Source organism: Tupaia chinensis, unplaced genomic scaffold, assembly GCF_000334495.1.
Source record: "Tupaia chinensis unplaced genomic scaffold, TupChi_1.0 Scaffold000004_1, whole genome shotgun sequence".
NCBI lineage: Eukaryota > Metazoa > Chordata > Mammalia > Scandentia > Tupaiidae > Tupaia > Tupaia belangeri.
The window spans coordinates 953,524-974,791 of NW_006159432.1; the positions used below are offsets into that span (position 1 = coordinate 953,524).

Consider the following 21,268-nt stretch of genomic DNA (forward strand, 5'->3'; position numbering starts at 1 on the left):
CCACCGTACTATGTATATAAATAATTTATATCTTTTATTTTGAAAATTTGTTTGCTATTTGGAGGGAGAGGGCTGAGGGGGGAAAAACATGGTCCGAGGGTGAGAGTAGGGGCCTGCAGATCAGTGATTAAGACACTGGAGTCCCACATGACTGACCATGGTTTAAGTCCCAAACCTGGGACTTTCTTTCCCCTGTAAGTATGTGTACCCTGTAGGAAATTGAAGAGAATAATAAAGATAAAATTAAATATATTTTTTTTAAATGTGAGAGTAGATAAAATGCTAATGTAAGAGAATAGAAAACCATGGTAGCTTGTTTGACATGCTATATAGGCATTTTTTTTTTTTTTTTTTTGGAGAGGTTTTTGCTATAGGGTTTGTGCGCTCACCAGAAAGACAGAGAGGGACAGAGAGGCAGAAAGCAAGAAATCACCCCCCAGGGGGGATGGCCACGCCGCAATCCCTTCTTCTCCATTCTCCTCTCGGGATCCTGGGCACACATACACAAGGCATGAGTTTAAGCCATCGGGGCCTGGATTCAAACAGCGGTAGACTACATGGGAGTCCAGCGACATAGCCTTTACGCCAACTGCTGGTTCCAACCACATAGGCATTTTTAAACCTGATAAAGTATATAATAATTAAGTGATGATACTGACTATGAGAAAGACTACTAGATCACTGTGTTCCCACCATCTTAAAATCCCTTAAAAAAACAGAAGCAATATTTTGTTTTCTGAAGTTCCCCAAGATGTCAAGCCTTTTCAACTAAGAGGAAGAGAACGCATTCTGTAAAAAGAAGGGATTAAAGCTGAGATGTATGGGCGATGGGCAGGTGCCTAAGGCCACTGAAGCACACTCGGGCTCTGGATGTGCCAGCCCCTTCTGGAGGCCCAGTGACCCTCAGGTGAGAGGCCCTGCGGGGTTGTACCTGTATGCGTCCTCCGATGAGCCTTCAGGTGAGAACTTTTTGTGTACACTTTGTTGCATCCCTCAAAATCACATCTGTGGATACGCCGTTTTCTGGAGTCTGGGGATTCAGACCGTCTCTGGCGTCTTGTGCTCTCAATACTAAATGGTGAAATTGAACTGGAAAAAGAAAAAGGGGGGTTCAATGGTAAGACACACACAGCACTCCACTTTGGTTCTCACGGTGAGAGAACCTAGTCTCAGACGCCACAGCTTCACAGACTCAAGGCTACCATGACTACATCTTCTGCTCCTTTCTGGAACATATCTCATTTCTTATCCAGAAGATAATGTTTCTGGTGAAACACTTCCAAGGAGAGAAGGACATACTGAAAGTAACAACAATAACAACAAAATAAAGGGTGGTAGGTCAGTCACCATTATCCAAAGACGCAATCTGGCAGGAGTTCACTAATACTTCGGTTTGGAACTGCTGAATGTCCTTAGCGAGGGTATTCTGGGAAGCCTTGCTATACACAAATGCAAAATGAATGCATTTAATAAGCAGCAAGAAGGTCTGAGTTGTATGTGACAACATGCACAATTGTGTAAAATCACAATGTACATTTCAAAACAAGTGAGGTCAGGCTGAAAGAAATGACATCAGTACATTAATAACATGACCCATGACAAGCTATTTCTGTTCCATAAAATGCACCTGACATTTAACTTTTCTAGTTGTTGGTTTTTGTTTTGTTTTGTTTTCTTTTTCTTTTTTTTATTTTTTCGTGGTAAAGTGCACTGTATTTAAAAATTAGCTGTATTACTAGTAAGGGGAAAAAAAAAACAAAGTTTTACCTGTATAATTTGGCCCTGACTTGCATGTTGTTTCATCTTAATGCCCCAGCAGAAAAACAGGATTAGTTGTAATGTCAAGTAATTGATTAACATGTACTTTTTCAAACTTTAATCTCTTTTGATTGAGAAAGAAAGAAAGACTATGACTCATCTTTGTTAGTTATCCATGAAGTTCTTTAAAATTACAGTGAAATATGATAAAAAAACAATCACCCAGATTTCTACTATAAAAAATTTAACCACTGTTAATATTTTGACATATTTCCTTCCAGCTTTTCCATGTTTTGATGCTTTAAAAATGATTTATTAATAAATCATCTCCTTTAAAAACTGAACATTACAGATCAACCAGATTCTGACTCCTTGCCATGAGGAAATCTTCTATTATATCATCAGTTTTTTGTAGGTACTTCTTTAAAATTGCATTTACCTATACGTATCTGTATTCATACAGGTTCAGAAGATGGTTTTTTAAGAATTATGTAAATAGGATCACAATGTTCACATTACTCTCTAAACTGTTATATCCCTGCCTCTTTTTCCCACTCAGTATTAAGCATTTGAGATTTATCCATGTTGATGTAAACACAGAGTCCACTTATTTGAAGTTCTATATACTATAACTTATCAATTCTAAGATGTACTTTTTTTTTTTTCTATTTTTGCGTCTCTAAAATCAGGATGCTTCATACAATTGATGGCTTGTCATGGTTTGATATATTTTTTTCTTTATTAGTGGTTCATAAGGTAATGATGCATTTTACAATAGGTGACACTTCAGCTTCTAGCAGGGGTGGGTAAACGTTTTCAGGAAAGGGCAAGACAGCAAATATTTTACTTCGGCATTGGGGACACACAATTTTATGTTGTGACTGATCGACTCTGCAATTTTATTGTGGAAACAGCCATCAGCAATAGATAAATTAATGAGTGTGGCTATCTTCCAGTAGATTTTATTTATAAAACCATGGTTTAGACCAGCTAAACCAATGGTCTTAAGAGTCCTCTTAAGTAATGCTGCCACACAACCCATCACTTAAATACTTTGCTTCATGGGCTATCATCAGCTGACTCCCGATTTAATTGACCCCAGAGTTTAAAAGATCCATTTCTGGGGCTAGCAGGTGGGATGGTGGTTAAAGGCACTGGACTACCATAGGGCTGACCTTGGTTCAGGTCCCAACCCTGGAGGCTTGCTTTCTCACTCTCCCTCTTTTTCTCTCTGGTTAAATTAGAAACAAATAATAATGATGAAAAGAAATGAAATGAAAAGAAAAAAATTTTAAAAAAAGATCCAATCCCTATGTGGTGAACACTGAGACTACTGCTGAACGTTTTTTAAATGTCTTCTTCTACACATATGCCTCTTATGTTTTCAATTTATCTTTTCCCTTCAAATACCAGATCAGGCAGCCATCATTTTATATTAGGTAAGATTAAATACAAACAGCATTTATCTATGTTTCTGCTTCATGCAAGATCCATAATAGAAGAAAGGCAGAACATTATGTTGTGTGACTTAGCCACTTTTTTCAGCCTTCTTAGCCATCAACATGGGTTTGTGATTTTCCACATCACTGACTCAGCTGTAGGAATCAGAGTCTATTGTGAAAAGAGTCAAAACAGTATGATTGACCTGCCCATGAGAAAGCAGCTTTAGTCACTTCTGCTGAGGTATGCTCTGACCCTGGGTGTGAGTCCTGCCGGTACAACTGTGTGTGGGGTAACAGGACAAAAGGAACTCATCTATTGAAGATGTAGTCATGAAAATGAAGATGGATGTTAGTACTAGGGACCTCAAAAAGGATGTTATGTTGTATGGTGCTTGACATCTTTAAAAACTGAGAAAATACTATTGTTTGTTTCCTTTGAATTAGAACTTAACATCAAGGGCTGGCAGGTGGCATGGTGGTTAAGGGCGCTGGACTCATATGGCTGACCACAGTTTGAGTCCCAGACCTGGAAGCTTACTTTCTCACTTTGTCTCTCTCGCTCGCTCTCGCTCTCACTCTATCCCTCTCTGGTCAAATTAAAACAAATAAATACATAAAGTAAATAAAAATAATTCTTAAAAAAAGAACTTAATATTAATAGAACACTTCATTTGTACAATACTTAGAAGTTTAAATGTAACTCTTCATACACAAACGCACACTCAGAGACAGTCTTCCCTACGGCTGACTTCTGCTATTTCTTTTGCTATGTATTCATCCATACAGAGAAAAGCAAAAAATAATTCTGAAATCAAAACCAAATAACTACTAAATGGTCTTAAGAGACTACTGAAGTAATGCTGCCACACAGCCAGCCATTGAAAGCTGACCACAGTTTGAGTCCCAGACCTGGAAGCTTACTTTCTCACTTTGTCTCTCTCGCTCGCTCTCGCTCTCACTCTATCCCTCTCTGGTCAAATTAAAACAAATAAATACATAAAGTAAATAAAAATAATTCTTAAAAAAAGAACTTAATATTAATAGAACACTTCATTTGTACAATACTTAGAAGTTTAAATGTAACTCTTCATACACAAACGCACACTCAGAGACAGTCTTCCCTACGGCTGACTTCTGCTATTTCTTTTGCTATGTATTCATCCATACAGAGAAAAGCAAAAAATAATTCTGAAATCAAAACCAAATAACTACTAAATGGTCTTAAGAGACTACTGAAGTAATGCTGCCACACAGCCAGCCATTGAAACACATGGCAGGCACAGAGACGAAAGCAAAGGTATGAAATGGCACGGAATTGCTCCACTACGCATTCTGAATTCACATCAAATGAAGATAAGTTAGGTGGAGAGCCTTCATGTTACAAGACCTCACACCCTGGTTTTCCTCATTATAAAACAAAATGTCTTATATTGAGAAGAACAACCATCTGAAGATGTCCATACAATAAAAAATAATTTTAAAAAATTGTTTTGAAATTTTTGCTATAGGGAGTGCATGCTCACTGGAGAGATAGAGATAAACAGAGAGAAAGTGAGAAATCACCCACTAGGGGGTATGGCCACACTGCAATCCCTTCTCCATTCTCTTGGAACTTTGGGTGCACATGTGCATGTGCCTGGCATGAGTTTTAAGCTGCTGGGTCTGGGACTTGAAAGGTGGTTGACTATGTGGGAATCCAGCAAAGTAACCATTACACCATCGGCTGGTCCTCAATTAAAAAAAAAAAAAATTAAACGTATGTACAACAAATAGAGTCACACAGCAAAGTTGGCTTTGAAATGATATTCGATGGGCAAGTTTTCTCTTTGGTACCTTAATTTTGAGGTAGGGGAATAAATAGGTTTTCTTTTTTTTTTTTTTTTTTTTTGGGAGTTTTTTGCACATGCACTTGCCAGAAAGAGAGAGAGAGATAGAGAGACAGAAAGTGAGACATCATGCCCCCGGGGGGATGGTCACACCACAATCCCTTCTCCTCCATTCTCTTCTCAGGATCTTGGGCATGAACGCACACACACCTGGTGTGTGTTTAAGTCACTGGGTCCGGGACTCGAACCACAGTCGACTACATGGGAGTCCAGCGACATAGCCATTATGCTAACTGCTGGTCCCTGATAAATAGGTATTTTTGACAGGGTCTACCTGTGTCAAAATCCTCTTGCTTCAGCCCCCATTAGCTAATATCAGGTACACATCACCATACCTACTGTGTTCAGGTTTATCAGGAAACTGAATTCACCCCCCCCATGTGATCTCTAGATTCCTAAGACATGGTGCTATCTGTTTGACACCATTGTTGACCTCTGCAGTTCCCTTTTAATTTTTATTTTTAAAAATTATTTATTTAATTCTGCTTGTTATTATTATTATTTTTAAATTTGACCAGAGAGAGAGAAAGAGAGGGAAAGGAAGAAAGCAGATTGCTAGGTCGGGGACTTGAACTGCAGCCAGTCATGTGGGAATTCAGTGCCTTAACCACTACGCCACTGGGCGGCCCTGTGGTTCCCTTTTTAAATGATAGAGACATCTTCCAAAGATGTCAGTGAAGGACCCTTTGATTAACTGGGCCTTTCAGAACTACTTATTTTATCTCTTTGCAGAAAGGTAGGAAGATCTATGGAGAGGAGGGAAAAGAAAACCAAAAGCAAAAAAGAACTTAACACAGGACAGTGAGAGGACAATCCACTCTAGGGAGGACAGCTGTTCTACTGAGGCCCAAAGACTCCAAGGATGGTGGGCACTGTAGGTGGATGACAATGGTGGTCGGGGGGCATCTGGCTAAGTAACATCCATGGCTAGAAGGGTGACAATCATGGTACTGCTACAAATAATTTTATATCTGTAGAGCCAGGGCATTGTGGACATTCAGAAATGTTTGCTAGTCAGGCTCTCCATGGCCTGGTGTTAAGACAGCTGGCTTAACCATGCAGTTTAAATGCAGGGCCTGGTAGCTTAGGAAATACAATGGGTGCTTGTGTGTTCATGCCCCAAATCCCAACAGGATAGTGATACCGAGGAGAGAGGATTGCAGCGTGACCATGCCCCAGCAGCGGATGTGATCTCCCTTTCCTTCTCTCTGTCAAGTGCACACACCCTCTTGCAAATAAGGAAAAAATGTTTGCTAAGTAGAACAAATCAATGTAATAAGCCAGGTATTAGTGATTTTTAATTTGATATAACTGGCTCATTATATCTAAATTTGTTAATTAATCCTTACTAGGGTCTTTGGACTTCAAGTCTTCTGATAACGGGCACTCAATTCCTGCCTCCTACACCCATTTCTCTAAGCTTATTCTGAGTGTCAGGGTTCCTGGTAAGCATTAAAAACACAGGTACAAAAAAGACCTAAAAAAAATTCATAGAAGAATGAAATTAAAGAATGAGTTTACTTTGGTACAAAAACATTTCTTTTAAATCCAAGCATAGTCTTCTCTTAAAATGCATTTCTGGGACCAACAGTTGGCGTGATGGCTGTATCGCTGGACTCCCAAGTAGCTGACTGTGGTCTGAGTCCTGTTCCCGGTGGCTTAAACTCATGCTGGTGCGTGTGCGTGTGTGCCCAAGATCCTGAAAGGAGAATGGAGGAGAAGGGATTGTGGCATGGTCATCCCCTCTGGGGGGATGATTTCTTACTTTCTGTCTCTCTCTGTCTCTGTCTTTCTGGCGAGCACACGTGCCCTATAGCAAAAACCTCTCAAAAAACAAAACAAAACAAAACAAAACAAAAACACATTTCTATTAACTTTCTGAAGACCTCTCTTATACTAGTGCCTCAGTTCTTCCCTCTCAGTTCAAGAGCAGGGCATTCTAAAGCATTACTTACAATTCAAATTCTCAGTGTATGTGTGTACGTGTGTGTGTGTGTGTGTGTGTGTATGTGGAAGAAGGAAGCAGCCATCGTTATCTGCGTAAGATGCTGTGAATTAAACAAATCTTCCCTTTGATCCTTGTAAGCATCTAGGTAAGTTGGACAGTGTGGGAGGTAACAATCCTCATTCTATTACCCTGTCTGATCTCTGTCTGGGGAGCCATGAAAGTCTGAGTGTTTGGTAACAGAACAGCTGTCATTACACTTGGGGTGTTTCTGCTGTCCGCTTCTTGTGCATTCTGAGCAGTGCACCCTTTGTTTCGGAGGCACCTGAGGTATCCTCATATACGTGCAACCTGACTTTGGTGCTTCAAAAACTGGCCTGTTCTAAAGAACAGAAATGTGCAAGGACCTTCTGCACATGTTCAGTGTTCTTTTAAGAAACCTTAGTAATAAACTTGGTAAGACAAAAACATTTGAGGTAGAGCACCTGTTACGGTGTTCCCAAATTCTGTGCTAAATACATCAGTACAGTTCAAAAGAACAATAGCTAGAGTCCTGCTCCCTTCCCCAGAAGGTTAGGCCATTTACAGCAGTGAATGAACGCCTGAGGGGGCCCCATAGGCACAGCGTTGGAATAATTAGATCCAGAGAGAACAAATGAGTCAATCAAGACTGCAGTTGCACAATGGTCCCATTTGGAATGGCACGTTAAATTAGAATTAAACCTAGAGAGGCTCCAAAAGTCACATCCAGAAACAGCTCTGTTTCAATAGAAGGCACTGCATGGCTGCCATGAAAGAAATTAGGGTTAACTGTAAATCAGCATGTAATAAAAGGTCCTTTTGTCGCATGTGACCTCAGGAGGATAAAATGTCCTTCTCTGAAATGGGAGTTTCCACAGGATTAAAAACAACAACAACAACAAACAAACAAAGCCAGGACTTCCTTTCAAGGCTGGAAAGAGAACACGCACATCTCAAGTGATAAAACAAGAGCAGAAACACTGGAATTGAAGCGTGTTAGCAAGTCTGAGCATACCGTCTCAACAGAATGCAAAGGAGTATGGCTGACAATGATGAGAGCTGACATTTGCAAAATGCTTACTACTACATCTGGCAAAGCTCTGGCTGCTTTAAGATTCAGAGCCACCAACCCTGAAGTGGACCCTTCTAGTATTCCTGCTTTACAGATGAGGAAACTGAGGCACAGAGAGGTGAAAGCTAAAGCTAAGACAGTCAGTGGCTAAGCCAGACTTGGAGTCCAAGGGGCCAGCTCCAGAACTTGGCCTTAATTATTACATTACACTGACTCAGATGGAGATACCGTATTACAGATACAATACAGTATGAAAGAGCACAAAACCAGCCCTAGTAATTAAATTCCCCTCTAATCCAGAGTATATGGAACAATTATACATAAAAGCATTCTTAAGTGTAGCCTGCTATAGTAAGGTATATGCTTTTCTCTTGAAATTTTAAAGTAATTGATTTAAAAGTACTGTCAGAGAGGCAATCAGTATTCTTACTGTTAATCTACCTAAGAAAGTAGTTTCTTAAAGTTGTTGTACAGTTTACATTTATTCCTAGGGAAATGTTCTTGAAAGGCCAACTTTGGTAGTAATATCTGGAATACCTTCCTTAATCATCCATGCCACAGGACTGGTCCATTCCCTGACACTCCAGTTTATTTACAACTGATCCAAAAAGAATTTTGTGTTGGCTGCAGGGTAAGTCACTTCAAAGGAGGTGGGAACATTAAGTTTAAAAACAGTACTTTGGCATGGCAATTAAGGTGTGGGATTCACACATGGCTGACCATGATTTGAATCCTGGACCTGGTGGCTGGAAAATCATGTTGGGTGTGTGCGTGAAAATCCTGGGAGGAGAATGGGGAAGAAATTTTGGAGTCACCATTCCCCTGTGGGGCGATTTCTCACTTTCCCTCTCTGTCTCCAGTGAGTGCACATACCCTATGCCCCTCCCCCCCAAAAAACCCAGTATGCACACACACACACACTCTCTCTCTCTTTCTACTTCTTTCAAAGTTTATTTTTAAATGATTTGAAATAAGACATCAAGTAACTCACTGGAATTCTGAATTAGCTTCTGCCACAAAATACCTGTAAGCAAAGCAACTTCCTTGTTAGTAAATCAAATACCACCTCGAAAATTAATTAAGGTGGCCCAAATACGAAGGACAGGTGATAAGACACTTAACCAGCATTTACCTAAATGTCAACAGATGAGATCGTATTCACGTGTGTAAACCAGACAGCTATGTCACTTTGTAGGCTTTCTGCTAGCCAGCAGAGGGCTCTCAGAAACAGGAATCTTTATATTTATCTTCTACACCACCACAGGCTCCAGCTTCGCTCAACTATGTCGGTGTCCTTCCTACGCTCTGAATCGGGGAATAGGTGCGATGGAGTTAGGCCCATTCGCTGCCAAGTCCCCAGGAGCTGCATTCTGAGGCTGAGCAGTCCCCAGCAGAAAGCCTTTCTTTCACTCCTGTTTGTAGTTTCCTATAAAAACCTACCTTTGAACAGATTGAAATTGTAAGATTAGTAGTTGCCACCCTTTTCGGAAGCTGTGACTAAAACATTATACCACTGCAGGCTCAAATCTGAATTCAACAAAAATATTTTCACAAAATGTCTAAGTCAAATATAATACATTTGCTGAAATGTATCAAAAACCTCCATCTTAGCATACATTCAAAGTAGAATTTGGCACTTTTTTCATATGAACAGAATATGTCCAAGATGTATTTCTAATTATTGCTTTTTTCTTTTTCGAGATTTAATTGCCGGATGATGTGTGCACTGACATGAGGGAGGCAGGAAGTAGCCCCCAGTGGGGAATGGTCAGCCACAATGCCTTCTCCTTCATCTCTCTACCTTGTTGGGACGTACGTGTGCCTGGTGTGCTTTTTAAGCCGCGGGGGCCAGGGCTCAAACAGCAGTCAATCACGTCAGGCTCTCAGCCCCTTAACCACTAGGCTAAAGGGCCAGCCCTGTGCTTTCCATTTTAATAAATACAATCTCCTACTAAATTATTTATTTATTTATCAGCGACAAATAAGCTATTTGATAGATAATGGGTTAGAAAAGAACAGAGAGGGATAAACACATAGTATATGCTGCTTTCACTTAAATGTAACAGTTGCCAGTGTTTCTCCACATCACTTTGCAGACCATTTAACAACTAAAAACTGGGGACCAGCAGGTGGTGTGGTGGTGAAGGTGCTGGACACTCCCACATGGCCAACCATGGTCTGATCCCAGACCCGGTAGCTTGCTTTCTCACTTTCCTTCTCTCTTGCTCTCTGTTTCTCTCTCTGGCCAAATTAAAATAAATGAATGGATAAGTAAAATTAAATAATTTTAAAAAATGAAAAAAATAAAAACTCAAAACTCATGCTGGGTACATGTGTGTGTTTCCCAAAATCCTGGGAGGGGAACGGAGGAGAAGGGATTGCAGTGTGACTATTTACCCTGGGAGGGTAGTGCTGAGTAGAAATAGAAATATACAATACATGGCTTTTTGTGTCTGCTTCTTTCCTTTAGCATGATGGACATTCGGGTTGATTCTATTTGTTGACTATTATAAATAATGCTGCTATGAATATTTGTGTACTGATTTTTGTGTGGATATGTTTTTCAGATCTCCTGGTTAGGCACCAAGGAGTAGAATGATTAGATCATATAACGATTCTACACTTAATATTTTAAGGCATTGCCAGACTGTTTTCCAAAGTTATACCAAATTAGAACCTTACCAACACTGTAAGGAACATTTGATTTTTCTACATCCTCACCAACACCTTATATCTATCTTTTTAATTTCTGCCATCCTTGAGGGTATGAAGTAGTATCTAATTTTGGTTTTGGTTTAGCATTTCCCTAAGGACTAATGATGTTGAGAATCTTTCATGTGCTTATGAGCCATTTGTGTATTTTCTCTGGAGAAATGTCTACTTAAATACTTTGCCTGCTTTTAAGTTATTTTGTCTTTTTATTATTGGTTGTAAGATTTCCTTATATAATCAGGATAAAAGTCCTAACCATATATATGGTTTGCAAATATTTTCTGTGGCTTGTCTTTTCAGTTTCTTGATCATGTCTTTAAATAACTGATTGTCTTCAAATAACTTGATCGTGCCTTTAAAAGAGTTTTAAAGATTTGACTTTCCTATTTAGATCCATTTGAAGTTACTTTTTTACATATGGTGTAAGGAAGAAAGTAGTCCAATTTTATTCTTTTATATTTGGATATCCAGTTGTCCCAGTACTATTTGTTGAAAAGATTATTTTTTCTTCATTGAACTGTCTTGGCACTCTTGTCAAAATTCACTGACCAGAAATGTAAGGGTTTATTCACACTTCTATTCTGTTGATCTATATATGTATAATTATTCCTGTACCATAGTGTCTTGATTTTGCAACTTTGAGGTAAATTTTAATATTGAAAAGTGTTATTTCTCCAATTTTTTGTCTCTCAAAGTTGTTTGTACATAATATGCAAATATAATATACAAATATAATGATTTAGGATCATTTATGAATTTTTACAAAAGAAAATGCAGCTGGAATTTGGATACACATTGCACTGAATCTGTAGAACAATCTGTAGAATTATGCCATTTTTCCAACATTAAATCTTTCAATCCATGAACATAGGATATCTTTCTATTCATATTAAGTAACTTTTTAAAAAGTATTATTTAATTTTATTTATTCTTGCATTCATTTTAATTTGACCAGAAAAAGAGACCGGGGGTGGGGAGGGAGTGAGAAAGTAAACCTGGTGGTCCAGGACTCAAACCATGGTCAGCCATATGGGAGTGCCGAGCGCCTTAATCACCACTCCACCTGCTAGCCCCAACAACTTTTTAAATGATGTTTTATAGTTTTCAGTGGTCAAATATACTACTTCTGTTAATTTTTTAAAGAATTATTTTATTTAACTTTATTATCATTATCATTATTATTTTTAAATTTGATCAGAGAAAGACAGAAAGAGAGACAGAGAGAGAAAGTGAGAAAGCACGTTGTCTGGTCCAAGACTCGAACCATGGTCAGCCATGTGAAAGTCCAGCACCCTTAACCATCATGCCACCAGCCGACCCTTTCTTCTGTTAATTTTATTCCTAGGCATTTTCTTCTTTTTCATGTTATTGTAAATGGAATTACTATCTGCATTTCATTTTCAGATTGTCCATTGTTGGTGTAGAGAAATATAACTGATTTTTGTATATTGATCTTGTGTTCTGCAATGCTGCTAAATTCATTTACTAGTTCTAATAGCTTTGACAAGAAACTCTTCAGGTTTTCTGCACGTAAATTAAAGTTTTACTTCTTCTTTTCCAATCTGGATTTTTTTTAACTCCTTTTTCTAAATAGTCTCAACTAAAATATTGAATGAAAGAGGTGAGAATATCCTGGCCTTGTTCTTGATCTTAGAGGATAAGTAGTCAGTCTTTTGTTATTAAGTACATTAGATGTCAGTTCACTGTAGATGTTTTGATCAGGTTGAGGACATTCTCTACTATTCCTAGTAATGCTGAGTGTTTTCATTGTGAAAGGGTCTGGATTTTGTCAAATGCCTTTCTACATCTATTGAGATAATGTATGATTTTGTATTTTACTCTATGAATATGAGTTACTATATTGATTTTCCTATGCTAACCAGCCTAATTTCTGGGTTAAACCTCATTTATTATGGGTCTTTTGTCCCAGGTCTGGGACTTGAACCGCTGTGGACGACATGGGAGTCCAGCGATGTAACCATGACATAACCCTCTGGTCCTGCTCATGTAACTATTATTTACTTTCCTAGTTTCTCTCTTCTCCATTATCAGCAAAACACTGTCCACAGTTTTCAGAATCAGAGCACTGCTAGATGTTACTGCTCAATTTTCAATCTGTACTGCACTGTTCATAGTACACTGAGTGTATTCTGTAAAATAATGCAAGTGTCATAGTAATAGCTTATATATTAATTGCACCATATATAAACTTGACAAACTGTCACAAAATTATCTAAAGGTACGCAGGGTAGATATTGGTACTGGCAGTCCGCTGAGAAACAGGTGAGAATAGAATAGGTTAGAATAGTGAAGTGTCTAGGAAATGTCAAGCTTAAGAGCTTGAGTGTAGACTCAAGACAATATTAAATCTCTTGTAGTATTTTTATTGGTGATTAAATATTATATGCCCTATTCGTATTTATATTTACCTTGGCTTTTTCTTGCTGAGAAAATCAGTAAGATGGGAATTACAGATTAGTAGTAGTCTGCTGTATAGGTATTTTTCATTTCAACACTACAGATTTAGTAAAATAATTATTTCCATGGGAAATTAAAGCACACAAAGGGAGTTTATAAACTAATGAGGTATAGGATTTGGATGTTGGTCTACCTCAAATATATGGCATATGACTGAAATCTTTGCCATGTATATGACATGTAGAAGTCTATTGTTCCCTACCACTTGCCCAAGATACATGTAGATTCCTGAGAAGTTTATGTTCCAGGGCTACCTTGGCCTGTAGCAGCCATCCTGATGCTGAAATCAACATCTTCTGTTTGCACATCACCAACAAAACAGCCCATCTGGGTCCTGAGTGCCCATTGTACTCCAGATGCTGAGGGACTCCTCTCTCGGTCTGCTGGCCCCTCTACTGTGTGGACACAGCTCCTTTTGTGTTGCTCACTGTTCCACCTAGCTTTAGTCTCTCTTTCTCCCTATTCTCTCATTCCTTCCCCCATTCCCTTACCAATGTTTGCAAAAAATAAATAAATAAATAAATAAATAAATAAATAATAAATTCCTTTTTTCAGCACATGCAGAGCAGCTTTCCTCCATCAAAAGCCTTGGCAGAAGGTTATAGAGTAGATGCTCCTCTGCCCTTCCTTAATCTGAGCTTCCGCACTCTATTTCAGTTAACGCAACAATCCAAAAATAGGTGAGTGCAGTACAATAAGATTTTTGGACACAAAGAGTATGTGACCACATTCACATAACCTGTATACAGTATATTGTTGTAACAGTTCTATTTTATATTGTTTTATTTATTTACATTTATTTATTTATTTATTTATTTTGCCATAGGGCTCATGTGCTCACTGGGGGCAAACAGAGGGAAAGTGAGAAATCATCCCCTACAGGGGATAGCTACACCACAATCACTTTTATTCTCCTCTTGGGATTTTGGGGACACATGAACAAGCACCTGGTATGAGTTTCAAGCCACTGGGGCTGGGACTCAAACCACAATTAACCATGTGGGAGTCCAGATCCTTAAGCACCACACAACCTGCTAGCCCCTTATTTTAGTTATTGTTAATCTCTTATTGTGCCTCATTTACAAATTAAACTTTATCACAGGTATGTATGTATAGGGAACATAGTCTGCATAGGGTTTGCTATGATCCATGGTTTTGCACATCCACTGGGGGTGGTGGACATATCCCTCATGGATAAAGAGAGAACACTGCATGTAAGTCCTTGCCTGAGAGGAAAGGCTAGAGTTTGACTTATAGTCTGAGTATTCATTAAGGCACATTTTCCACACCAAGAGTTTTGTTCTGGAAGAATTTGGTGCCAATTGCTAATAAAAATGTCTCCAATTTGCTACACATGCAAATCATAATTATACAAGACATAAAAATGACATGTGATTAAAGAGGCATAATGAAATGCTACGAGAGTCAAGGGAGGGCATGTTTAATTCTGTTCGAGATATCAGAGAAGTTTTGTGTAGAATAGCAACAAGTGGGTTTTGAAGAATATCGGTAAGAGAATATGTCAGTGGTGTAAAGATAAAGCATAAGAGAAGAGAACTGATGACTATGGAGGTTAAAAAAAATCACACTTTGTTAATCTTCTTTATATCAGACTGTCTACTTTGCAGGGCTCCTAATAGAAGGGTGGGCAGGAGAGGTCACAGGGCACACAGGAGGCACAGGGCCAGGTAGGACGAGCTCTGTTACCTTAATGAAAACTTACTTTGCAAGCCTTGAAAGTGTTATTTGTGTGGCTGCGTGTTTAAAGTTTTAGGAGAAAAATGTTGGCTTATGAAAGTAGGATTTGTCAGTAAGGAAGTAATTAAAGTCAAGGCCTTTATCAACTAAAGGCCTATTATTGCCACCATCTAAGCAAGTGGATTTACCTGAGCCCAAGTAGGCTCTTTAAATCTGAATCAGTGGGGACCAATTCCAAGGCATTTCATAAGTAGAAATGTCAGTTCTTGGTGATTGATTGGATAATGGGGACAGGGAGAGAGAAAGAGGAAAGAAAGGTGACCCCAGTGAATTAGGCTCTGTGACTAGTATAATAGTAATGTCATTAACCAACCTAGAGTCCTCAGCAGCAAGATGGAAAAAGCTAATGATTAAAATTAATATATATGTAAGCAATAGGTTTATGCTTGAAAGACAATGCAGTGGCACTTTCTCTTCATTTGTGAGACAAGTAGTAATTCAAAAGAAGAGTGGAAATAGGTCATAAAGAAGTATTTTCAAGGATAACTTGAGTGAATTTATAAAAGAAAACTCATAAAATAAATTAAATTTAATGATAATGGAATTTCACTCAATGCTGTCCAATGTTTACTTCTAGAGGCGAAGTATTTTGTAGAGAAAATTAGACTAAAAATGCTAGTTTTTGTTTATTCAGTCAATTAACATTCATTAAATTCTTTTAGGGATATTACCAAGTTTATAGTTGGCAGTTTACAGACTTGATGAACCTAGGTGATTGCTTTTCTGATTGTTTTTAATTAGAGGAGTTTGTTTTTCAGGACCTCAAAGAGATGCACTTAAATGAATGAAGAGAAGGACAAAAGAATGAAAGAACCAAGTTCTGAACCTACTAAGCCCTTAGGCATTTGCCGTTTTACATATCAAAGTAACTTGAAAGAGGTAGGGCTCTGCTATCTGAGTTCATTCAGAACTACCAGAGTAAGAATCTCATGCCAGCAGGTGGCATAATGGCTAAGGCACTGGACTCCCACATGGCCAGCCACATTTGATTCTAGGATGAGTGACTTGAAACTCATGCTCAGCAAGTGTGTGTGCCCACCCAAAATCCCAGAAAAACAGAGGAGAAGCGATTGCTGCATGGCCATCTCCTCTTGGGGTGATTTCTCACTTTCCCTCTCACTGTCTCTCTCTGGCAAACGCACATGCCCTATGGAAAAAGCTTTTTTTTTTTAAAAAAAATCTTACCAGTGCATTCTTAACTGTGTCTTAGAAAGTTTTTTTCAGCTCCCATACACTCTAATTTCTTTCTCTATGTTGTTACTTTAAAAAAGCTCATAAAAATGAAATTAAAATATAAATTTTAGTATAAAATTTTTCAAAAATATTCATGCATAGTTTTTTCATAATATTAATTTTCCATGAACTTTGTGAATATCCCCTTACATAGAACAATAATAGCTATAAGTTTACAGATGTGGCATCGGAGGTTTTACTCAAGTTAAGTCACCCAAGAAGACAAGATATTAAGAGATGAGAGCTTTATTTTCTCCTTCCTTCCTTGCTTCCTTCCTTGCTTCTTTCCTTCCTTCCTCAACCATCCGTCTACCCATCTATGCATCCATCCATGGGGGATGTGTACTTATGAGAGAGAGAGGAAGTGAGAAAGCACCTCCCACGGGGGATGGTCATGCCACAATCTCATCTCCTCCCTTTCTCCTTCCTTTCAGGATCTTGGACATGTATATCATCTTTTGTGTATCCATTTCATCCACTGATGGGCATGTGGATTATCTCTACCTTTTGACATTGTGAATGCTGCTGTTTGAGTTTCTCCTACCAATTCTTGTGGTATACCCAAAAGAGGAACTGCTGAATCATATGGTAATTTCATGTTTAACTTTCTGAGAAATTGTTAGGCTGCTTTCCATGACTGCTGTACCATTTTATAGTCCCATAAGTAAAGCACAAGGGTTCTAATGTTTCAAAATCCTTGCTAACACTTGTGATTTTTCTTTTCTTCTTCTTCATTTTTTTTTTAACTTAAATTATAGCCACCCTACGAGCAGGGAAGTGGTTTCCCACACTTAACAGAACAAGAAATGTCCCGTGGAAGCCACCAGTAGTTTCTTATTTCACTTTGCACTAAGTTTTTTTTTTTTTTTTAAAGAGAGAAATCTATTTTTGTTGTTGTTACAGGGTGTGTGTGTTTGCCAGAGAAACAGAAAGTGGGAGATCACCCCCCCGGGGAGGATGGCTTTTCAGCGATCCCTTCTCCTCCATTCTCCTCTGAGGATTTTGGGCATGCATGCACCCATGCTACGCATACATTTTTTTAAAAGAATTATTTAATTTTATTTATTCATTTTTTTAAAAAATTGACCAGAAAGACACAGAAAGAGAGTGAGTGAGAGAGGGAAAGTAAGAAAGCAAGCCACCAGGTTCTAGACTCAAACCGTATTGGCCATGTGGGAATCCAGCGCCCCTATCCACCACGCCACTTGCCAGTCCCGTGCCAGGCATAAATTTTAAACCACTGGGTCAAAACGCGGTTGACTACGTGGGAATCCAGTGACGTAACCATTTCTCCATCTGCTGGTCCCTGCACAAAGTCTTTATCATCACCTACAAGGTCCCAAAGAAGCCCCAAATCTCATCATTTTCCTTGAGCTTCCCCTGCTCCAGACACCATGGCCTTCTAACAGCTCCAGGAACATGTTAGAATCATTTCATCCCAGTGCCTCATTCTTGCTATTCCTCTGCCTAGAACTATTTCTCACCACTATCATGACTTCGGGCCTCCTTTAATTCGTGTCTCTGGTCAAATGTCATCTCTTCAGAGAAGACATCCCCAGTATCCAACCTAAATGGCCTTTCCAGATCCCCTACAGCACACGCTCACTCTGCTGCTTTACTTTTGCTCATAGCCTCCTCCCTTATCACTCCTAACATTACATGGCATACTTGTTTGCTCATCATCCATCTCTCTCAAATGTAAGTTCCTTGTTTTGAGGGGACTTCTTCAGATTTACTTTTGAATCCCAAATGCTTAAAACAGTGTCAAGAAAACTGTGCGTACTAAATATTTTATTGTTTTTAAGAGAGATTTTTGCTATAGAGCACTCGCCAGGAAGACAAAAAGTGAGAAATCGCCCCTTGGGGGGTGGGGGTGGGATGGTCATGCCTCCCCTTTTTCTCCATTCTCCTCTTGAGATTTTGGGCATGCATGTACATATGCCCAACATGAGTTTTAAGCCACCGGGTCCGGGACGCGAACCGCGGTCAACTACGTGGGAGTCCAGTGACATAACCATTATGCTCTCTGCTGTTTCCACAGGTATTAACTATTAAAAGAATACATAGTTGTATGTTTCTAGAGACTTAGCAGTTTGAAATTTTAGGGACCAGCAGATGGTTATGTTGCTGGACTCCCACATAGTTGACCACGGTTCAAGTCCTAGACCCAGTGGCTTAAACTCATGTTGGGTGTGTTTGCGTTCATGCCCCAAATCCTGACAACAGAATGGGAGAGAAGGGATTGAGGCATGGCCATCCTTCCTGGGGGGTGGGGGGGGTGATTTCTCACTTTCTGTCTCTCTGTTTCTCTCTGGCAATCACATGTGCCCTATAGCAAAAAAATCTCTCTTAAAAAAAAAAGTTTGAAAATTTAAAATAAAGATTTGCAATCTACTAAAACTACTTTTATTATTTATAGGTGATGTACAAAGAGTCTTGATGCCTGAAAGTATAAAAGATATGGATCTTTTTCTCCTTTTTTGAGTGGGGAGAGGCAGACAGAGTTAAGAAAGAAAATATCATCTGATATTCTGAATACTATCTTTGAGTCTTTACTTGTACCCAACACCGTGTGAAGACCTAAATACATATTATATCAATTTTCACAAAATACTTTAGGATATTTGCACTTTACAGATGAAGAAACTAAGTGAACTGTCACCTTCTCTTATTCTATGCAACAACAACAAATCTTCTCAATTGGATTGTCGTGTGTGATGAAAAGTGGACTTTATTTGACAACTGGCAATGACCAGCTCAGTGGCTCTACCAAGAAGCTCCAAAGCACTTTCCGAAGCTAACCTTACAGCCCCCAAAAGTTATGGTCACTGTTAGTGGTCTGCTATCGATCTGATTCACTACTGCCTTCTTAATCTTGGCGAAACCCCTACATCTGAGAATTATACTCGGTAAGCTGATGAGAAGCACCAAAACCTGCAATGCCTACAGCCTGCACTGGTCAACTGAAAGGGCCCGGTTCTTCTCCACGATGAGACCCAACTGCATACCGCACAACCAACACTTCAGAAGTTGGATGAAATGGACTATGACGTTTTGTCTCATCCACCATATTCATCTGACCTCTTATCAATTGACGATTACTTCTTCAAGCATCTTGACAACTCTTTGCAGGGAAAAGGCTTCCACAACCAGCAGGATACAGAAAATACTTTCCAAGAATCTGTCGAATCCTGAAGCATAGATTTTGATGCTATATGTGTAAACAAACTCTTTTGTTGGCAAAAATAGGTTGATTAAAATGGTTCCCTTTTTGGGACCAGCAGTTAGTGTAATGGCTATGTCGCTGGACTCCCACGTAGTCGACCGTGGTTCGCGTCCCGGCCCTGGCGGCTCAAAACTCATGCCAGGCGCATGTGCATGCGTGCCCAAGATCCCGAGAGGAGAATGGAGGAGAAGGGATTGCAGCGTGGCCAGCCCCCCCGGGGGGTGATTTCTTGCTTTCTGTCTCTCTGGCTCTGTCTGTCTGGGGAGCGCAGGTGCCCTATAGCGAAAACCTCTCAAAAAAAAGGTTCCCTTTTTGATGAATAAAGATGTGTTTGAGCCTAGATAAAATGATTTAAAATTCACAGTCCAAAAGCACAATTGTGTTTGCATCAACCTAACACCATGTGAGGACACAGCTACAGGGTAACATTATAAACCAGAAAGCAGGCCCACACCCAGACAGTAGATCTTCAGATGCATTGGTCTTGAACTTCCCAGCCTCCAGAACTGTAAGAAATGTGTTGTTGTTTATAAGCCACCCCATGTATGGTATTTTGTTACAACAGTTCTTACAGGCTAAGTGGAAAAACCTGCTTAAACTTTATCAGAAATGATGATTTAGGACTAGTTACATCATGTATTCTTTAGTTTACTGAGTTTAATTCTTGATTAATTGTTTCAGAGCAACTATTTAGACTTTTGTTGCCAAATGTTCTTCTAAGATGAAGCAGGAATCAGAGAAAGCATTCTTGCAACACCCTCTACGAGTCCTGAGGGGAAAGCATCGTGTACTCTAACATATGCTCAAGTGTGAAACCCCTGCAGCACATCAGTGTGTGGGCAGACTTCTAGGAGAATTCAGGAAGAACAGCAGAACAGCCTGGCTGGCAGAAAGCTCAGCTATGGAGGAAAAGCCCACCCAGCGCTAATGTGAATCACAGGCCCTGAGAAGGGGCTAAAAATTCCAGCAGGAAAAATAAAACACAAGGTGTCAAATGGGACAGTCTCAAAGTGCTAATGCATTTTTACATATCCTTTTGTAAAAAGTTGGTAACTTCTTCCACTTCTGGGGTATCTTTTCTGAGGAGTTAAATATCCACTAAATACTTTTTTTTTTTTGAGAGAGAGAATTTTTTTTATAAGAGTGCATGTGCTCCCAGAGAACAGAGACAGAGAGCCATAAAGTATGAAATCACCCCCCAGGGAGGTTGGCCACACTTCAATCCCTTCTCCATTCTCTTCTCAGGATTTTGGGCATGCATGTGCACACACATGCATGTACATGCATCCACTGTGTGTGTTTCAAGCCACTGGGTCTGGGACTTGAACCATGATCGGCCATGTGGGAGGCCTTAATGCCACCTACCAGGCCCTTGTTAAAGACTTTCTATTCACTTTTAAGTTTTACTTATCCTCACAATTTCCCCACAGAGCAGGAGGAAACTTGTCTACATATTATGGGAGAGGAAATCCAAAGTCAGAGTGGACAAAAGATGGTAAGTACAGGGGAGAGCCCGAAAAGCTCGCACAAGCTTTGCTGTAGCAATCCCTGATACCACCCACACAGGGTGCCTGTGAGGGCTGGTTCCTATCCCTGGGATGGTTGTACTGAAAATGCTCTTAAGATCTACAAAAGCTTGCATTTGGTCAGCTTTCGCTGTGGTTTCAAAGTCTTAGATTCTGACTTTCTTGCAGGATAGGAAATTTGCTTTTGATTATACAAAGAATAATTGCAAAA

At 39.4% G+C, this 21,268-nt stretch overlaps 1 protein-coding gene across 6 annotated transcripts in view; it reads right to left on the bottom strand.

The window, feature by feature from the left end:
* Window positions 1-21,268, bottom strand: part of KLF12 (KLF transcription factor 12) — a 514,190-nt gene that overhangs the window by 29,467 nt on the left and 463,455 nt on the right. For all 6 annotated transcript variants that reach the window (XM_014590348.2, XM_006139823.3, XM_014590373.2 and 3 more), the window contains one exon: window positions 932-1,089. In XM_014590348.2, coding sequence (XP_014445834.1) covers window positions 932-1,089 — 158 coding nt within the window. The remainder of the gene's footprint in view (window positions 1-931; window positions 1,090-21,268) is intronic.